Source organism: Vulpes lagopus, chromosome 3 (assembly GCF_018345385.1).
Source record: "Vulpes lagopus strain Blue_001 chromosome 3, ASM1834538v1, whole genome shotgun sequence".
Taxonomy (NCBI): domain Eukaryota; kingdom Metazoa; phylum Chordata; class Mammalia; order Carnivora; family Canidae; genus Vulpes; species Vulpes lagopus.
The window spans coordinates 113,263,640-113,283,791 of NC_054826.1; the positions used below are offsets into that span (position 1 = coordinate 113,263,640).

The 20,152-nt window shown below is 42.2% G+C and overlaps 1 protein-coding gene across 1 annotated transcript; it reads left to right on the forward strand.

The window, feature by feature from the left end:
- The first annotated feature begins 433 nt into the window (after positions 1-433).
- On the forward strand, positions 434-13,177 carry ZP2 (zona pellucida glycoprotein 2). The gene is made up of 18 exons (XM_041747170.1): positions 434-1,091; positions 1,181-1,269; positions 2,223-2,306; positions 2,900-2,994; positions 4,608-4,760; positions 5,544-5,585; positions 5,732-5,890; positions 6,642-6,738; positions 6,833-7,014; positions 7,793-7,919; positions 8,753-8,940; positions 9,024-9,115; positions 9,213-9,337; positions 9,499-9,688; positions 10,987-11,122; positions 11,197-11,293; positions 11,830-11,913; positions 13,001-13,177. Exons 1-18 carry the CDS (start codon positions 1,030-1,032, stop codon positions 13,144-13,146), a joined length of 2,148 nt encoding a protein of 715 aa, XP_041603104.1. The 5' UTR covers positions 434-1,029; the 3' UTR covers positions 13,147-13,177.
- The last annotated feature ends 6,975 nt before the right edge of the window (positions 13,178-20,152 follow it).

Genomic DNA, 20,152 nt, shown 5'->3' on the forward strand with positions numbered 1-20,152 from the left:
GTAATGTCCATCATTAGGAACAGTTAAACTCTGATTTATCTAGACATTGAATACTATGCAACCTTAAAAATGGTAATGGAGATCTTTATGTTTGATACAGAAAATGTCCGTAACATGTAAAATAGTAAAAGCGGGTCAGGAAACATAACTTAAACTTTAGTCCCAGGTTGTTGGTTTTAAGTGTGTGTAGTATTTGTATAAAAAGTTCATAATGTGGGACACCTGGGTGGCTCAGCAGTTGAGCATCTGCCTTTGGCTCAGGGCATGATCCCAGAATCCAGGATTGAGCCCCCACCAGGCTCCCTGTGAGGAGCCTGCTTCTCCCTCTGCCTATGTCTCTGCCTCTCTCTGTGTCTCTCATGAATCAATAAATAAAATCTCTTTTCAAAAAGTTCATAAAGTTACATATCTAAATATTAGCAGTGGCAAACAACATTGCAGGTGACTTTTTCCTTTTCTTTATATCTTTCTATAAGTGTCTGCAGTAAGCTTAAACTTTTATACTTGGGGGAAATAATATAGCATCCATTTTTTGTAACAGTACTTCATGCACATTGCCAGGGTAATGCCCGCAATAGCCAGGAGGCTAGGGGCTATTTAAAGGAAAGGTCTGTTACTTTAATATGGTGTGAACAAGAGATGTTCTTTTCTCAAACTCTACCACTTTCTTTCACTCTATGTTGGAGTTGTAATATTTTGCCCAAAGTAACTAATTTTGCCTAGAGTTATGAAGAAAACATTAATTCATTCACCTGGAGCCAATTTCAGGGAACTTTAGTTTCATGGCAGGCCTGCAGAGCACCCAGTAGAATAACCGAAATGCAAGTGTCAGAAAAGGCAGAACTATGCTTCCTTCAGGCCTTCCTGTCCCAAATCCCTCCCTCTCAGCTGGGAGGGCTGAAGAAGGCTCAGGTGTCTCCAATGGGAAGAGGGTGGGGCCACACCCTATTTTCTGCTATAAAAAAAAAAAGAAAGAAAGCATAGAGGTGTCTACCCACCTACCTGGCTGATTTGGTGGTACGTTTGGCCATGGCATGCAAACAGAAAGGAGATGGTGGGAGTCCCTCAAACTGGTTTAGTGCAGATTGGAGGTGAGTAATCTTGGCAGCAGAGGGAGGGGACACAATGGCCTTATCTGCTGAAATTCATTCCTTCTTAACTCTCCCCAATCCCTTTTCAGCACCTACAGGTCACTTTCTTTATTCTTCATCCTTGTGACTTCAGTGAACTCAGTAGGTGTTATGCAGTTGGTGAATCCCATCTTCCCAGGTATGCCTGTTGGGTGAGGGGAAATGCCCTTAGCCTCTCTTAAACAGGTTGCAACTACAGAGCCAGAAAACCTAATCATGGCTTAGACAATATCCACTCACCCTTTCTTAACTTGATCAAGTCACTAGATTTTTCCATTGCTTACCTATGGCTTGCTATGCTGGCTAAACAGAAGATCTTGTGAAACACCTGTACTACTTTCTACTCCCTCATTGCCTCAAGCTCTGTGGTATCCAAAGACCAGCAAAACACAATGCTAAGTGCCCATCTTCAGGAACAGATATTTTCAAACACAAACTCATGCTTAAGGAAAGCATCAACATGATAGACAAAAATTGGAGCTGTTCCTCTTAGAATTTTTCAAACTTTCACCTGAGCAAGAGGATGTAGAGTAGCAGATGATAGGCAGAATTTAGCCTTTAAAAAGCATCCTTGAGCTTATGTAGGGCACTTTTTTGAAGTTTATTTAAGTAATCTCTACATTCAACGTGGAGTTTGAACTCCTAGCCCTAAAATCAAGAGTCTCGCAGGCTCTTCTGACTGAGCCAGCCAGGTGACCCATGTAGGACGTTTTTTAAACTTCAAGTTGGAAAGTCTTTAGACACAACATTTGTTCTCCAGTTCTTTACAGACCTATCATCTCCACCTCCATTAGCCTCACCATCAAGATTCTAGTCATATAAGTATGCATGGTTAACCCTATTTTAGGCTTAACTCTGGAAAACTTCAGAAAGCCCCAGGCATTTAATTAATACCTTCCTTATAGTATTTTTCATTGTAGTGATCTTTCTCACAAACCTGTGAGCTACTTGAGAATAGGGGTCAAGCTTTGCCTCTCTCAACTGGTATCCTTCCTTGATGCCTGTTGGAGAGGAGATGCGCCCATACACTTTTTTAGGAATCCTGCCTCCTGTGGTTTAAAGATACTCCCAAATGCTTTCTTTGCTCTCCAGGTACTGTCATTTGCCATGAAAATAGAATGACAGTGGAATTTCCAAGTGATCTTGGCACCAAAAAATGGCATGCATCTGTGGTGGGTAAGTAATGTGTATATTCTTAATCTTGCCTCAAAGCTAGCCCCATTTTTCAGGTGCCACATGCTCTGGAACAACTGGCATCCAATTTCCATGATACCACAAGGGTCCCTGATTTGCATGATGTCACCAGGAGTGGGAGACCTTGTTTCCTTAAAAACTCGTCTTCTCTCAGAATCCAATGGGAAATTTTTATTTATTTTTTTAATAATAAACTTATCTTTTATTGGTGTTCAATTTGCCAACATACAGAATAACACCCAGTGCTCATCCCATCAAGTGCCCCGCTCAGTGCCCGCCACCCATTCACCCCCACCCCCCTCCCTCCTCCCCTTCCACCACCCCTAGTTCATTTCCCAGAGTTAGGAGTCTTCATGTCTGTCTCCAATATTTCCTACCCATTTCTTCTCCAATGGGAAATTTTTAGCTGCAAATTACAGCATCTCTCAAAACTTCGGTCATAACATCCAGATGGGACAATAAAAAACAAAGTGATTTGAAGTAGCTTAGAAATGGATTGGCAGTCTTGACTATGTTGCTTTGGTTTCCTTTGTCACTGAAATGTACTTTTTGGCCATTTTCTCTGGCTTCTGTAGATCCATTTAGTTTTGAATTGTTGAACTGTACTTCTATCCTGGACCCAGAAAAGCTCACCCTGAAGGCCCCATATGAGACCTGTAGCAGGAGAGTAGTAAGTATTTGCTCTGAGGAGTGATTTGGGAAGTAATAACCTAGTAGTTACTACTAGTAACCCTACTACTTAAGGATACAGACCTGAGAGGAGAGCATTTATTCTCAACCAGGGGTGGTGAGTGTTCATGGTGGTGATGGTTGGTTGGTTTTTATCTTTTGTTTTTGTTTTGTCTGCCCAGACGATATTTGGTACTGTTTGGAAACCCTTTGAAGACCTTATTGGCTGTCACAATTGGAGTGGGGGGTTGTCTGTACAAGCTGAGGTTGCTGATAAACAGCCTACATTGCACAGGGTGGTCTCCTTTAACAGGAATTTCAGGCCTGAAAGGCCAGTAATACTGAGGTTGAGAAACCCGAACTTGGGGCCTTGCTGTGAGTCCCAGCTTTGCCACTATCTAGTTGTGATCTCTAGCAAGTGAGCTAACCTTTCTAAGCTTTTGCTTGTTCATTGGAATAGGGAAATCATGGTACTCTCTCCACAAGGTATCTAAAGATGAATGATATGATGCAGATGAACTTGGCATAGCACCAAGATACAACAAATGCTCAAAACAAGCTATTTTGATCTGTAACCTCCATGGAAAATGGAAGGCTATTTTGGTGCTGGCAAACAGAACTGCTAGGCTATAAAAACAGGTGTGGGAAAGCAAGCAGCAGCTGAGCAATAGGGTTTTCTCTATTGCCAAGCAACAGTACTGCCTAATCAGAGTTATTGGGACCAGTAAAAGAAACCTCTCAAATGGTTCTCGAGCTTGTAGTAGGCAAAGAACCACTTGGGGAATTGAGAAAGTATAGATGTGGTTCATTTAATTGATGATTTAAGTCTGGGGTATATCTTAGAAATCTGCATATGTAACTGGCCACTTGATCGAATTCCACAGTGAAGATCTTCAGTAATTTTTCCTTTCTGAAATAACCCTTCCAACTTGTAGAGAGCTTAGAGTTGCTTTCCTTTAAACCAAAGGCCTACAAGCTATAACTTATGGATGGCCACATTTAGTCCATAGTGTGCACAAGCATAATGGTCCTTGAGCTAAGAATGGCTAAAGTTTTTTGTTGTTGTTGTTTTGTTTTGTTTTAGGACTTAAAAAGAAAACAACATGTGCTAGAAATCATAAATGGCCTAAAAAGCCTAAAATACTTACTAATACTTTATAGAAAAAGGGTGACTGTTCCTTGCTAGAAACAGTTCTCTAAACCGGGGTAAATACTGGCTTTGCCAAAAACCTGGCTCTGTCCAGCCCCCAGAATAATGGCTGCTACATAAGTTACATAAGTGCTCAGTGCATGTTTGAATGACTTGGGCAGAGGCCCCAGATTAGCCAGAACCATGATATTCAGACAAAGGTAAGTGTCAAGAAGAACTCAAAAATAAAACCCTAATTCCTGAAGCTCAAGCAACTATTTGCTACGAAGACAGGAGTCTTTACTGGGATATCTAAAAGGGCTAGCTATAGAATCTCTTGGTATAAGAATCAGGTACCTTTCAGAAACTGTGGTACTGGTAACCTCAAGAGGTTTGCCCCTCAGTTAGGTCCAATGGTATTCTGGGATCACCTTTCCCATGGAGGTCCCCGTACTTACTGTTCTTACTATGCCATTTGCACACAGCTTGGCCAGCATCAGATGGCCATCAGACTCACGGACAACAATGCTGCTTCAAGACATAAGGCTTTCATGTATCAGATCAGCTGTCCAGTTATGCAAACAGAAGAAACCCATGAGCATGCAGGATCCACAATCTGCACAAAAGATTCCATGTCTGTGAGTGAAGCAGGCTAACTGCTTCTCATGGTGACTACAGGGGAAATGAGGTGGTTTACACAGCTGGGGTTAGGAACAGGATCAGGATTGCAATCCTAACTTCACTAGTAACTTTTTTTTGGGGGGGGGTGGTTTCTTAACCACACTGAGCCTTATTTCCAAGCCCAAAGTAGGGGACAATGATACCACATTAGGGTGGTGCTGAGAATTAACTGAGAGGGTATATATAGTGCTCAACACATCATACCTGGCAGTAGAAAGGATTCCGTTGGTAACTGCAATCACATTAATAATCATTTGAACAAACTGAGTATTTATCATGTCCCAGGCTCTATGCCAGATAGGATATAGTACAAAAGCAAAACAGCCCAATCACATACTCACGGATATTTATACTCTAACATAACTAAAATTGACAATGGACAAACAAAATACCTTCATACTTTGTTCTAATAATGATAAAACTGCATGGTTTGACCTAATTCTGGACTTCTATGGACAAAGCTTAAAATGTACACCTAAGAATCCAATGTCTCAAAATTGGAAGGAAGCTTAGATCTTCCAGTTGCCTTTTGGCATCAGAAGTTCAGAGATGAAATGGTCTAAGGGCACAGCTAGTTTTTATGGCTGGGCCTGTGCCTCTTATTCCCCACAATCAGACCTCTTGGCATATGAAATACACAGTAGTTGCTCTGGATGTTTTGCACATACTGTCAGGTAGCATGATCTCAGAAACTTTCTTTTCCAAATCAAAGCCTCACATAATGGTTTCGTTTCTTCCAGTTTACCTTTAACATTATTCCTGGCATGGCTGATGAAAATACGGTATGGAAATAACTTTTTCAATTACAGAGCTAAGTAACCTCTTGTTCTATAGTAAAGGTGACTTAACTTCAACCCTGATTAAAATAGACAAATAGTCTTGAGGTTAAGGTGAGCACTAGCCCTCTAAATGAAACTTCTGTCTTCAGAATCCCAGTGGTGGGAAATGGATGATGGAGGTTGATGATGCAAAAGCTCAAAACCTGACTCTTCGGGAGGCCTTGATACAAGGATATAATTTCCTGTTTGATAGCCACAGGCTCAGTGTCCAAGTGTCATTCAATGCCACTGGAGTCACTCACTACATGGTAGGTGTGAATCTTCTTTTACCACCACCCAAGCACAGACCAATATTTCTAAGTCCAAGTGTGATCTCAACCATGTCCTCAAAATTGAGAATAAAATGGATTTAAGAGTATCTTAATGCCTTCCATGTGCTAAGCACTGCACTGAGGACTAAAGATATAAGGGTGAACAAAACAGATCTGTTCTTCCCATAGATGTAGACTGACTCTATAATGTGATAGAGGGTAGTACTAAAATCTTCCAGGAGTCAAGATGCTCTGGCTTATTTTCCTGTAATACGGTTCTACTGTAGGATTTGGCACTTTTGGAGTCAACAATCAAGACACTAAGTTAAAGGAGTTACTGTGCCAAAGTACTTTGAACAGGTCCTGGCACCTAGGCAAGCACTTAAATGCCAACCATTTTAACGAGAACAGCCCTGTTACACATGGAATATAAATGGAGTGCAGAGTCCTATAAGCATTTTCTCTGAATACTATTACCGTAAAAATCAGCTTTTGCTCACCTATGCCTAGAAATCGCCTATAGGTTCTAACAGTAGACCATACTAAATTGCCAGATGTTATGAAATACAACATTCTAAAACTAGAACACCTGATGAGCATTCACTGGACAAAATGCTTAAATTCTACTCTAGCCAAAATAGTGCCCAATACTTGAGTGTTTGCCCTGACGATTCTTTTAGCATTGGTTAGAGATTCAAGTAAACCGATGTCTTTCAAAAAATGTTTCTCTCCCTACCCCAACCCTCAGCAAGGTAACAGTCACCTCTACACAGTGCCTCTGAAGCTTATACACACATCTCCTGGGCAGAAGATCATCTTAACAACACGAGTACTTTGTATGTCAGGTAAGGTCCTAGGAAAGGGCAACTGCTGTTGTGGAAGACACTATTATGGAAGCTTAAAGCTGATCTCGGGCATTGTGTTGGCCACTCCCTCTAGATCCCCTGACCTGTAATGCCACACACGTGACCCTCACCATACCAGAGTTTCCTGGGAAGCTACAGTCTGTGAGATTTGAAAACAGGAACTTTGCTGTAAGCCAGCTGCACAACCATGAGATTGATAAAGAAGAATTAAACGGCTTGAGATTACACTTCAGCAAATCTCTTCTCAAAATGAACGTACGTTCCTATCATGAACCACTGAGATTTATGGAAGCAGGACTTGAAGCCCAGTCTCTTGGTAACCCTGATATAGCTGATGACTTGTCCATAAATTCTAACTGTCCATATAATGGATTCAAACTCTGGAAGGAAGGCCTCATTTGATCACTTTGCCTAAGTGAATTCTCAAGTAACTGAAATTTACCCTCAAACACCAAGCCTCTTTAAACCACTGCAAGAGGTTTTTGTGTGTGTGTGTTTTGGTTTTGGTTTTCCCTCAGCTCATTGAACTGCTTTTAAGTTGCTAATGATGACCCTCTGACACCCTTTTAAAAACAGGACAGTTTGATCCAAACAAGTGTCCTCAACTGTTCTCACTGAGGCCAGTCTTGGCTGAAGCAATTGCCAGGGACACCAGAGAGTAATCTTATGTCAGAGTATGTGTGTTTTGCAATAACATCTGACAACATTTGTAGAGTCCTTTCTACTCAGACCTGGCTTGGCAGAGCACTCAGCTCTTTGGAATTTGATCTGTTAATTCAGGCTTTAGTGTCTAGTACAAAGAGCAGAGCTGGGTATTTCAGGGCATGAGTTTAAAGCAATAAATTTCCTGCCTAGGAAAGCATCCTGATCTGGAGCAAGTGATAGGCTCTCTCTTGTTCTGGTTTAAAGGGAAACCAGATTAATTCTGGAGTGTGCCCTACAGGTATTCAGTGTACTTCCTGCCTGCCTCACTGTGGACTGTTCTGGGCTCCCATGGCTGTGGCTGCTAATTGACATTCTTGTCTCCTTTCAGTCCTCTGAAAAATGCCTACCCTATCAGTTCTACTTAGCATCACTCAAGCTGACCTTTGCCTTTGAACGGGACACGGTTTCCACAGTGGTTTATCCTGAGTGTGTTTGTGAGCCACCAGTTACTATAGGTAAGAAACCTTTTCTCCTTTATCTCTTGTATATGTGGGAAAATATATAGAAGTTCAGACTCTGTATTGTTTACTTTGAGGAAACTGATCAGAGCAGAAATCTCGGTGTAGCTGCTACAACAGGGCCAAAAGAAGATAATATTTCCAAAATACACATGTGGAGAGATATTACTATACTGAATACATGTTTAAGTAGTCTGGATATATTCTGCATTATGAGCCTAAGCTCCCCATCTAAATAAGATTGGTTCAAATCTGTAACTAGGACTACAAAATTTTAAAAGACTTCCCCCAAATGCCTACAGATTTTTTCAAGGATGTGGAGTTAGGTATTTCTTGTTCGGTATTGGCTCTGCCCCTATGCTTCTTATTTTCTGACCCATATCCGGTCAAGCTAATGCGAAAAACTAGTTCCTGCATTATTAACCCCACCTCCACCCCTCATTCCCTTCTCCAAACCACTCAGGATTTGAGCCTTGAAACAAGGGATATATTGACACAAGGCATTACACCTGAACCCATAATCTGACCCTCAACTCACTTGAGCCCCTCAGGGTTTTCTCACAGGTCTCCTCATCAACACATGAAGGTTGGTAGATGACCACTAATATGGCAGACCTATTTCTTTTTTTTAATTTTTATTTATTTATGATAGTCACAGAGAGAGGCAGAGACATAGGCAGAGGGAGAAGCAGGCTCCATGCCCCAGGAGCCCGACGTGGGATTCGATCCCGGGTCTCCAGGATCGTGCCCTGGGCCAAAGGCAGGTGCTAAACCGCTGCGCCACCCAGGGATCCCCAGACCTATTTCTTTAAACTCTTACCACAATCTAGTTACAGGTGACCTGTGTACCCAGGATGGGTTTATGGATGTCAAGGTCTACAGCCACCAAACAAAACCAGCTCTAAACTTGGATACCCTCAGAGTGGGAGACTCCTCCTGCCAACCTACTTTCAAGGCTCCATCACAAGGGTTGACACTGTTTCACATCCCCCTAAATGGATGTGGAACAAGACTTAAGGTAAGTGCTGGCAGAATGAGAAGCGTTCAGACTAGATTGTAAAACCACTGGTCACCCACTTCTAACCTTTCTCTAATCTTAAGTTCAAAGGTGACACAGTCATCTATGAAAATGAAATACATGCTCTCTGGACAGATCTCCCTCCAAGCACAATTTCCAGAGATAGTGAATTCAGGTGTGATACAACTGCTACTTCGTAAGCTCCACATTAAATGAAAGCAGTCTTCTAAACTAAAATTCTTCATACTACTTTGCCCCTCTCCTCATTACAGAATGACTGTGAAGTGCCATTACAGCAGAGATGACCTGCTGATAAATACTAATGTCCAAAGTCTTCCTCCTCCTGTGGCCTCAGTGAGGCCTGGTCCACTTGCCTTAATCCTGCAAACCTACCCAGGTGAGACATCACAACTTAAATCCTACTTAAATACTTTTAGAGAAATCTTTCCTAACTTGAATTTTCTAATGCTGCCACACTAATGGAACAGTAGTGATGCCTTAGCTCCCACCACAACCTTCAACCACTTGAGTACTGAGGAGGTTTCCATTCCATTTCAGATAAATCCTATTTGCGACCCTATGGGGATAAGGAATATCCTGTGGTGAGATACCTCCGCCAACCAATTTACCTGGAAGTGAAAGTCCTAAATAGGGCTGACCCCAACATCAAGCTGGTCTTAGATGATTGCTGGGCAACACCCACCATGGACCCAGCCTCACTCCCCCAGTGGAATATTGTCATGGATGGGTAGGTATTCTCTATCCATAAGGTAACTCTCAGTTAATAAAAAAAAGTGAAGGGACACCTGGCTGGCTCAGTTGGTAGAATATGCAACTCTTAATCTCTGGGTTCTGAGTTTGAGCCCCATGTTGGATGTAGAGATCACTTAAAATCTTTTAAAGATTTATTTATTCATGAGAGACACACAGAGGCAGAGACATGGGCAGAGGGAGAAGCAGGCTCCCCACAGGGAGCCCGATGCAGGACTCGATTCTGGGATCCCAGGATCATGCCCTGAGCCAAAGGCAGACGCTCAACCGCTGAGGTGTCCCCACTTAAAAAGTCTTTAAAAAGTATTGCCAGTGAAGAGAATATAAAACCCTCTTGGGTTTCAGAAGAGCACTAGTCACAAAGGCCCTGATCTTTGTCTGTGTTCATTAGTAACCAATCCTTGGTCCAATAGCAGGACTCATGCTTTCCTCTTACCCTTGAATCTAAAAGAATCAGATCCTCCCCAAGGATGTCTGGCCCTAAGACTGTTTATGTGGAGAGAAAAGATGTCCAGTTCATATTCTACAATGTTCCAGGCACGGTGCTATATATGCCACATGCATTATTTGAACCTCATCACTCTGTACAGGACAATAGGCACCTGACTTCATGAAGAAACCCAAGCTTGCTGCTTAATAAATTGCCCAAAGTAATTGGTAAATGGTGGCATTTGAATGCCTATCTAACTATGGCCTGCATAACATAATGCTCTGAAGTTGTGACTATATACACTCACAAATTGGTGTTTGTCCTCTGAGCTCTGCCTTCAGGGGCCTGCACCTGGAAAACCCTATACTATCATCTCCCTTGCTAAGCTCTTAAACTCCAGGTACATTCCTGTCCCAGGACTACACGTAGTCCCTCCTAACACACAATTTTCTGTATATGTATAGCTCCCATCATAGAGATAAAATAGCAGGAGTTATCTACCTTTGTCACTGACCTTTACTAACTGCCTAGACATAACTGGTACTCACATTAGTAGGAAGAATTAAGCCAGTGTCATCAAGAACTCATATAAAACCTGTAGCTCTTTATAGGTGTAGCTGGCAAACAAACAGGAACTTAAATCCTATAGGTTAGAAAAACAACTAGCATGTACAACTGACGACTTTTTTTGATAGACCACATCAGAAAGCAAACTAATTAAAAGATAAAGGTAGAAGGTAGAACAATTCTGAAGGTGTCTGAATACATGGCTACATCTGGGCAAATATGGAGTTAAACTTTGGGGGAAATGTGGCTGATGTTCTTCCCTGGTATATGCCTCCTAGCTGTGAATACAATCTGGACAACTACAGAACCACCTTCCATCCAGTTGGCTCCTCTGTGACCTACCCTACTCACTATCAGAGGTTTGATGTGAAGACCTTTGCCTTTATATCAGAGGCCCAAGTGCTTTCTAGCCTGGTAAGCGATTAAGTCACCTGGGACTGTTTGAATTTGAGTGCATCGGTTCCACTTAACTCTTCTTCTATCTCCAGGTCTACTTCCACTGCACCGCATTAATCTGCAATCGACTGTCTCCTGACTCCCCTCTGTGTTCTGTGACTTGCCCTATATCATCCAGGCAGAGGCGAGGTAAAAATTTCAAGTTCTCCTTACCATGAGTCCTCAAAGCAAGCATTGTCCTTTCACAATTGGAAACCTCAAGAACAAGGGCTCTGGGGTGCCTGGCTGACTCAGTCAAGATATGATTCTTGATCTCAGGGTTATGGGTTTGAACCCCATGTGTGGTACAGAGTTCACATAAGTTTGTTTTTTTTCTAAGTAAAGTCTTCACTGGGACTCTTAACTCAATTCCAAGAAACCTTCTCATCCCAGTCTGCCCTAGTCTTATAAGGCTGAAATGGCAAGTTCTTGATCAGATGATGGGCAAGTTTGGTTTTGCACATGGACTGGAGCCTGATCTTTCACAGACGTGACTCTCCAAAGTTACTATTCTAGATTCTAGGTGGACTGAGAAATTAATCTTCAGATATTGTTTCTCCTGCAAAGGTTGGGAAAACCCATATAGAGCAGGGGACTCCATGCCAATGTGCTCTAAGAAGTCCATTGACATACCTTTACTAGTCACTATTCCAGAGGGTCAGACACAACCGGTTTTCTATCTCCAGCCACAGACAGTACTGAAGAAGAGAAGATGAGAGTAAGTCTCCCGGGACCCATCCTCCTGTTGGCAGACAGCTCTTCACTCAGAGGTATGGTTTTAAAGCCTAGGGCACTTCCTGGACTCAAGTTCTTAGTTTTATGTTAAACTTAACTATGCATAAATACATGCTTATGGTAATCCAAAGCAATAAAGACTAAGTCTCTTCCTAGCCATACCTTTGTTAACTCTCCTATGTACTTTTCCAAAAATCACCCTTAAAAAAAATCTCTTAATGCAAGTAGAATTATCATATATCCTACCTTCTTATAATTTTTTTTAACTTGTTTTAACCACTTTATCTGTTTGGAGAGCTACCTCCCTGATAACAACTATATAGAATCCCATCCACGTGGCTCTGTCTCAGCCATGGTCCTCATTCGTGGATATCTAGATTACTTCCAGTCTTGTCACTAATGCTGCGATAAAATCCTTTTAAATCTTTGCCTACTACACCAATTCAGGATTCCCATTTGTTTGGGTTTTTTGTTTGTTTTGGTCTTAGCCCAAATTGGAGGGGGCAAGGAGAAAGAATCACAAGTAGACTTCAGCTGAGCATGGAGCCTAATTGGGGACTCAAAATAGAAGACCCTGAGATTACAGCCTGAGCCAAAATCAAGAGTCGGATGCTTAACTGACTGTACCACCCAGGCATCCTCAGGATATCTTTCTAGAAGTGAAACTATTAGGTCAGAAGTCATGTGACTTAACATTGTCAAACTTTAGTCTGTACTAGATTCTGTTTCTGTTAATATCCCATATTTTCATCCCAGAACATCTTAATTTGAGGCCTACAATTTTAAAGTAAGCTGTATTAAATCCCTAACAACCTGCAAGAAATCATGCCCTTAGAACCATCTCTACTAGTGCCGTAAGGTTAGTTAAGTAGGCTGGAACAGTAAGGTTCTTTCCAGGTGTCAGCTCATCTGATTTTAGATTAATAAAAGTGAGTAGGAAGTGGGAACAGCCACGGGAGCAGAGAGCAGGATGTTGGCTCAAAGAGTAAGCCTATATATACCCCGTTATAAGTTACCCAAATGAGTCCTTTGAACCTTAATCTTCTCTGGGGAGCCTCAGGCTTCAATTTAGGCCTTTTGATTTAAATGATCTTAAGACTTTAATGTCTGCTTCCTTCCTAGATGGTGTGGACTCAAAAGGGCACAGGGCTGCTGGATATGTTGCTTTTAAAACTGTAGTGGCTGTGGCTGCCTTAGCAGGCCTTGTGGCTACTCTAGGTCTCATCATCTACCTGCGTAAGAAAAGAACCATGGTGTTAAATCACTAAGGATTTTCAAATAAAGTGTTTGTTAAAGTAAGCTGCTTGCTTGTACCTCATTAAACTTCAATGGAGTTCAAGGATTGTTTCTTGCTGTCACACTTGAAGAGGGAATATAGAACCTTTCCACAATCCTGATGGGCTTTGGCTGTGTAACGTGAATAAGGAAATTGAGGACTTAATTACTTCCTGTTAATTAAGCTTTTTCTGACCCCACTGCCAAAACTGGCAGTGCCAGAAAATTCAACCAGCAGTGGGTCTTAGCTACAGCCCAGCTCTGGGGATGCCTTTAGGTAACTTTAGTCTTCTACCCTCCATTCATATATGCAAGGTGCAGAGACAAGAAGTCACCCTTAGTCATTGGCAGGATTTTCTTTCCCTAGAAGGGCAGGGTAACCAGGTGTTCCCAAGGAATTAATCTAGTGTTCTGCTTCAATTTTCTCTAACTCAAATTACTCTTTGAAAGAAACTTCCCCTGAGAACTTGAGGTATTCACTTACATTCTTCCTTGTACTCCTCATGCAATCTGAGACCAGTTATCTCCCTTAGGGCATGGAAAAGAATATAAGGTTCTAGTTTTCTTAGGGACAGTTAAAACATTCCCAGTCTCATTATGACTCCACAGCTGTACACCAGCCGTTTAGCTGAGCTTGGAGAGCTGCTTTCCCACTACCTACACTTGATTATTCCCTCCACTTGAGCCTTTTCCCTGAGGGTCCCCCATCTTCTATGCTGTAATTGTATTGAAAGAACCAGTGTTTGCTTCACACTGTAACTCTAACAGACTATCTTCAAGATAACTAATACAGAAAATAACTTGCTTGTATCCTTCAAATAGAAAACGGCTGGCTCTAAACCAGAAACTTTCCTAGGAAAAGTCTTAAAGCTTTCAAATACCTATACATGGCTGGGAGGTTAAAACAGTCTTCAGTGTTCTTCAGTCTTCAACCCTCAACTGGTCATAGTCTATATTCTGGCTTTTTAAAAACCTTCTTGAGGAAAGAATATTATATATGAATAGTGGATTCTTTTTCTTCCAACAAACCTTTTTCATTCTACATCCTTTCATTCGATTTACGTGGTAGAACTTAGCGGCAATGAGGGGAAGGAAACCACTCACATTGTGTGAAAGATCTGGTCTTTCTAGAATGATAAAAGTCAAAGCTTCTAGACTGTAATAGTAGTCAAAAGTTCAAGTTATCTCATCAAAGCCATTATTTGGCTATTGCTTTACAAGGGAATATCATTTGCTAATGATAAAAAGTCTTGGAGTCAAGCTCTTCTGTGGTGGTCAAGTTAGTGTTACACGTTACAACTAGAAACCTGGTATGTGCTGGACTTGTTAAAATGGCATTTAAAAGTTAGCCATTTGGGATGCCTGGATGGCTCAGCGGTTTAGCATCTGCCTTCGGCTCAGGGCATGATCCTCGGGTCCTCTCTCTCTCTCCCTTTCTGTGCCTCTCATGAATAAATAAAATATTTTTTAAAAAGTTGGCCACCTAAGAAGCTTCCTGATCGACTGTGGTAGGCCGAATAATGGCAACCCCAACAGATCCATATCCTATCCCCCAGAATCTGAATATTATCTCTACATAGTCCCAAATGGACTTTGCAGATGCGGCTAAGGACCTTGACATGGGGATATTATCCACTAAGGCCCGATCACGTGGGTCCTTATAAAAAGGACAGAAGGATCAGAGTCAGAAGTCCCAATGGAAGCAGAAATCAGAGTGCTATGGTCCACAAGCCACAGAATATGGTCAGCCTCTATTAGCTCAGGGATGGCAAGGAAATGGATCTCCCCTAAAGCCCCAAGGAACACAGCCCTGCTGCCCCATTTGGGACTTCTGAATTCCAGAGTTATAAAATAACCTGTGTTTTAAGCCACTAAATGTGTATTAATTTGTTCCAACAACAATAGGAAATAATCTCTAATCAGTCCCTACTGACAACACTTTGATAGAGACGCACACATTTTACACAGAAGAGCAACTTAAGCCCTAGGGTAGCTTGTCCAAGATCGATCTTGAGGATGGAGCTGGAGCTTCTCATCTCTAAGTTGTTCTGTTTGTGTAGTGTCATAGGTCAGGATCAAAGTGACCTGGCCTGCAGGCTGCCCCCACAGCAGGCATGGTTCTGATGTTTGCCACAAATACTAGGGCAGAACTGAGAGAAAAGCTAAGCTAGCTGTGGAGCAGCTGCTGGGATGAACACTTGTTGCCATGGTAGCCTGGCACAGGTACAAGGAGTGATTGACTAAAGTCATGTTCTTAACTGCTGAAGGTACACATCCTACTGTACATGGGGGAGGCAGCCTCACTGTGTGTGGAAAGAGTGAGTGTTGGATAAAGCTATGTGCTAGAAGAGAGATTCTTAATCAGGCATACATATTTTGAAAAATATGTCATGTCCTGACCCCACCTACTAAACTAGAATCTTTGGAGGGGGATTTAACATGTTTAGGCTCTGTGGGAGGCCAAAGAATGGCCCCAAAATATCTATGTCCTAATCTCAGAAACCTGTGAAGATTACCTTCCATGGGAAGAGGGACTTTGCATACATGATTAATTTAAAAGTCCTGAATGGGGAGATTATCTGGATTATCCAGGTAGGCCCTAACTGCAATCACAGGGGCCCCTATAAGAGAAAGGGTGAGATCTGACCACAGAAACAATAAGGCAATGTGACAATGGCAGCAGGAACTGGAGTGATGCAGTGTGAGGCCAAAGGAGGGGCTACCAGCTAAGGAAAACATAGACACCAGAACCTAAAGGAGTCCAGAAAAAGGACTCTCCCCTAGAGCCTCCAGAAGGAACCAGCCTCACTGGCACCTTGACTTTAGCCCAGTGAAACTGCTTGCAAACTTTTGACCCCCAGAATAAATCAGTCATTTTTAAGCCACTGAGCTTGTGGTAGTTTGTTATAGCAGCAAGAGGAAACTGATACAACCTCCTCCAGTGATTCAGACATACACCCCTGGGTAAGAATCACTGTATTAGACAAAGGCAGATGCCGGCAAACTTTGTCACAGACAGTGTGTTACAAACAGACATTGTTGCTTATACACAGGAACTAAGAACAAGGGAGCAGTTTATTGTTTCAAGGACTTGGCGGATTCAAGTTGCAACCAGCTTCATTTCTAACCCATAGAATATTCTGGTGGAATTGAGGAATTACTGAGAACACAAGTCCATCCTGAGATGGGAATTGAAGTTGGAAGCCACTGAAGTACCAGAATGTGGATTACCTTTGATGGCGGTCACTACTGTGCCTATAAGCAGAGAATCCATGGAGTTAGCATTGCTTCTCGCTTGAAGGAGGTGGTGCATGAAGTGGGAAGCTACCTCATTGTGGACGGGACAGGGGGGCAGCAGAAAGTAGAACATGCGGTGCCTGGCATATCCACACTCTTGATCAGAGCAGCTTCCACCTGCTGAGTCAATGGACTCCAGTGGACTCCAGTGTGTGGGTTGGGTTATTAGGTAGTTTAAGTACTGCTTCTCTTGAGAGTAGATGTCCTGCCAGAGGTTAGAGTTCCAGCTAACTTCTCCATGGCCCTGACCTTGGATCACACAAATTCAACGAACCTTGCTTTGTGAGTACACAACTAAAACACTCAGTGCACCAGGACTGATGGTGTAGAGTAGGCTGCTGAATCAAAAAGACTTTTCTCCCCCCTTTCTTCTCCTGTGATATTGTGATTTACAGTAAAAAACAGATATTTGGTCTTTGAGCCATCTAGCACACAGCTCCTAAAACCCTGGGAATTTCTGAAGTGTTGGAGCAATTAAGGAGCCTTTTGTTACATTATTAAAGAACTTTGGGAAACCACCAGATAACCTAGGGGAGGGGACTGGTTGCCAGGGAAACCAATCTTGAATAGAGGGTAGGAACTTTCAGTCTCGCTCCCTTGACTTCTAGGACTTGGCCAATGACTTAACCAATCACGCCTACATAATGAAGCTTCCATTAAACCCCAAAAGCAGAGGGTTCAGAGAGCTTCCAGGTTGGAAGACACAGGGAGATTTGGGGAGAGTGGTGCTTTCAGAAAGGATGTGGAAGTTCCTTGTCCTTTCACCATCCCTATCCATTTCTTCCATTGGGCAGTTCCCGAGTTAAATCCTTTAATAATAAACCAGTGATCTAGTAAGCACACTGTTTCTCTGAGTTCTGTGAGACACTCTAGTAACTCTAGCAAATCAATCAAACCCAAGGAGGGTGTCATCAGAACCTCCCATCTGTAGCCAGACCATCAGAAGCACAGGTAACCACCTGGACTTGTGACTGGCAACCGAAGCTGGGTGGGTTGGGGTGAGGACAGTTATATAGGACTGAAATTTTAACCTGTGGGATCTGATGCTATCTCCAGGTAGATAGTGACAGAATTGAGTTGAATTGTTGGACACCGAGATGGTGCCAGAGAATTTCTTGGTGTGGGGAAATCCCCATACACATTGGAATTGGATCCCAGAATCCTCATTCTCTCCCATCCCCATCTTCCCTAATAAAAGAACTTGGACTCTGTTCTGGAATGGCACAGTATATCCCTAGGGATATACCCTGATTGGGCTAAATAATCCAGATTAAAGCTCAATCCCCTTGCAGACCAGCTACCAGCAGGCATATGGTTCTGTTCAATGAAATTAAAAGGGGTATTAAAAGGGGGTATCTATCTTTTTCTTCTTTGTTTTTTTTAAAAAAAGAAAAAAAGCATGTAAGTCTAGCTCCTTTTCTTTCTGCTTGTGGATGTGGTTGTGTGACATTGTGATTCTTTGAGCTGTGGCAGCCATTTTGTGGCCATGTGGAAACAAGCCTAATGATGCTATTTGAGAATGGTAGAGTAAAACATGGAAAACCTAGATTCCTAATTACTTTATTGTGCTTCCTGAATCAACCCTGAAATCACTTGCATCTTGCTAAAAAGAAAACCACAGGCCCCCAAAGGGAGTAACTCATACAAGGCCAATTCATCAAACCAGAGCTTAATACTTAATCTAACTGCAATTAGATTAAGTATTTCCCCCAGAAATGAAGTCTTACCTGATCAGTCAGGACTTTTCTAGTCAGCATCAATGAGGTAATCTGTCACATGGGCCCTCTCCCTTCCCCAAAGAAAGATGAGGTCATCTGTGTAACACTTCCAGCGCTTCCCACTAAGGGAAAGTGACTTTGCCTAAAACAATATTTTCTTTTGCTAATAACTTCTTTGCCCCACCCTCCTTCCTATAAAAACCTTCAATTTTGTACAACTCCTCAGAGCTCTCCTCTACTTGCTAGATGGAATTCATGACTCACTTCATAAAACCAATTAGATCCTCAAGTTTACTCAGTTGTAATTTTGTACTTTAACAATCCTTCATGTTTAGTGAGATGCTAAAGATTCCTATTTTTAAGGGCGGCAGTTTGTTTCTTGTAGGTAAAAACATTCAAAATGATTCAGGATTAAAGAAGTTTTATTTTTTGGAGAACGATTATGGCTATAATCTGCATCTATAAGAACATACCAAATTATTTGTAAGATTTCTTTTAGATTAATAGCCAAATTTGTATAAACCACAAATAAGATCACCTTCTGTTAACAAATTTATTTTGCTTTGGCTCCCTCAAGGCACAAAAGGGCCAGAATCTTGTGCTGTTCATCTCTGAATTCCCACTGGTCCTGACAGGAGGGAAGATGATTTGACCAAAAATATAGTACAAAGAAGCTTGATTATGTGAAAATTAGTAATGGGAAACCTGGCTAAAATGGAGTCAGGAGGTTTTGGCAGGGGGAGCATCTGTGCCCTACCACTCCAAATCAATTGCAGACCCAAGAGGAAGAGACTGACTTAACTGTGAACATAGATACCACTCTACTCCTCCAGCCCAAGGAAGAGCTGCTTTCCTCATTCCCCACCCTCCACCCGGCCACAGCTCAGCCAATGAGAAGCTACTAACTACACTTTCAACTCCCACTTTCCTCTAATGGACTTTCAGTTCATAACAGCCTTCTTAACTTACCCTTTCTTTTCTCAAAAAAGCAAGCCTTGGGGTGCCTGGGTGGCAGCAGTCAGTTCAACGAGGGACTCTTGGTTTCAGTTCACGCCATGATCTTAGGGTCCTGAGATGGAGCCTCTTGTGAGGCTCCACTCTCAACACGAAGAGTGCTTGAGATTCTCTCTCCCTCTGCCCCTCCTGTGAGTGTGCACTCTCTATATATAAAATAAATCTTTAAAAAAATAAGTAAATAGGGGTGCTGGGGTGGCTCAGTTAAGCATCTGCCTTTGGCTTGGGTCATGATCCTAGGGTCCTGGGATCCAGCCCCTCATTAGGGTCCTTGCTCGGGGAGGAGTCTGCTTCTTTTTCTCCCTCTGCCCCATCCCACCTGCTCCTTGCTATCTCTCTAAAATAAATTTTTAAAATGAAATATAAATATAAATAAATATAAATATTTATATAAATATAAATATGTAATATAAATATAAATAAATAAATAAATAAATAAGCATGCCTCTCCTTTGTTCCCTGGATTTACCTACACTTCTGCCACAGCTTAGTCATCCCAGATTGCAATTCTCTTTTATTCTCAAACACACACATCTTTTGCAGGTAAAATAACTGGCAGCATCCATTTTTAGCATTTCAGAGCAGACCATGTAGTTTCTTTCCTTCCATACCTAGGGATGGATGCTCCCTCCCCTCCCCCCCTTAGTTCCTTTAGGGCCAGAGGAGCAAGGAAGATGCTGTGAAGCAAGCACTGGCTGCAGGAAACATGGCTTCGAGCCCTGGCACTGTGGGTTTACAGTGTCTGTGGGTAAAGCACTTGCCTCTCTCTAGCCTCAGGTGTGGCATCTTTAGAAGCAGAGGATTGTGTGATCTGTGGAAGGCTTCACCTGGGAGCTTCTAAGCAATGCAGAAGCTTTGGTCCTGCTCCAGATCTAAGGACTCAGAATCTGCCTTTTAGCAGGACCCCTTGTACAGATGCATTTAAGTTTAAGAATCTAAACTTTAAGGGAAGGGAGAAGAAATGTGTGGG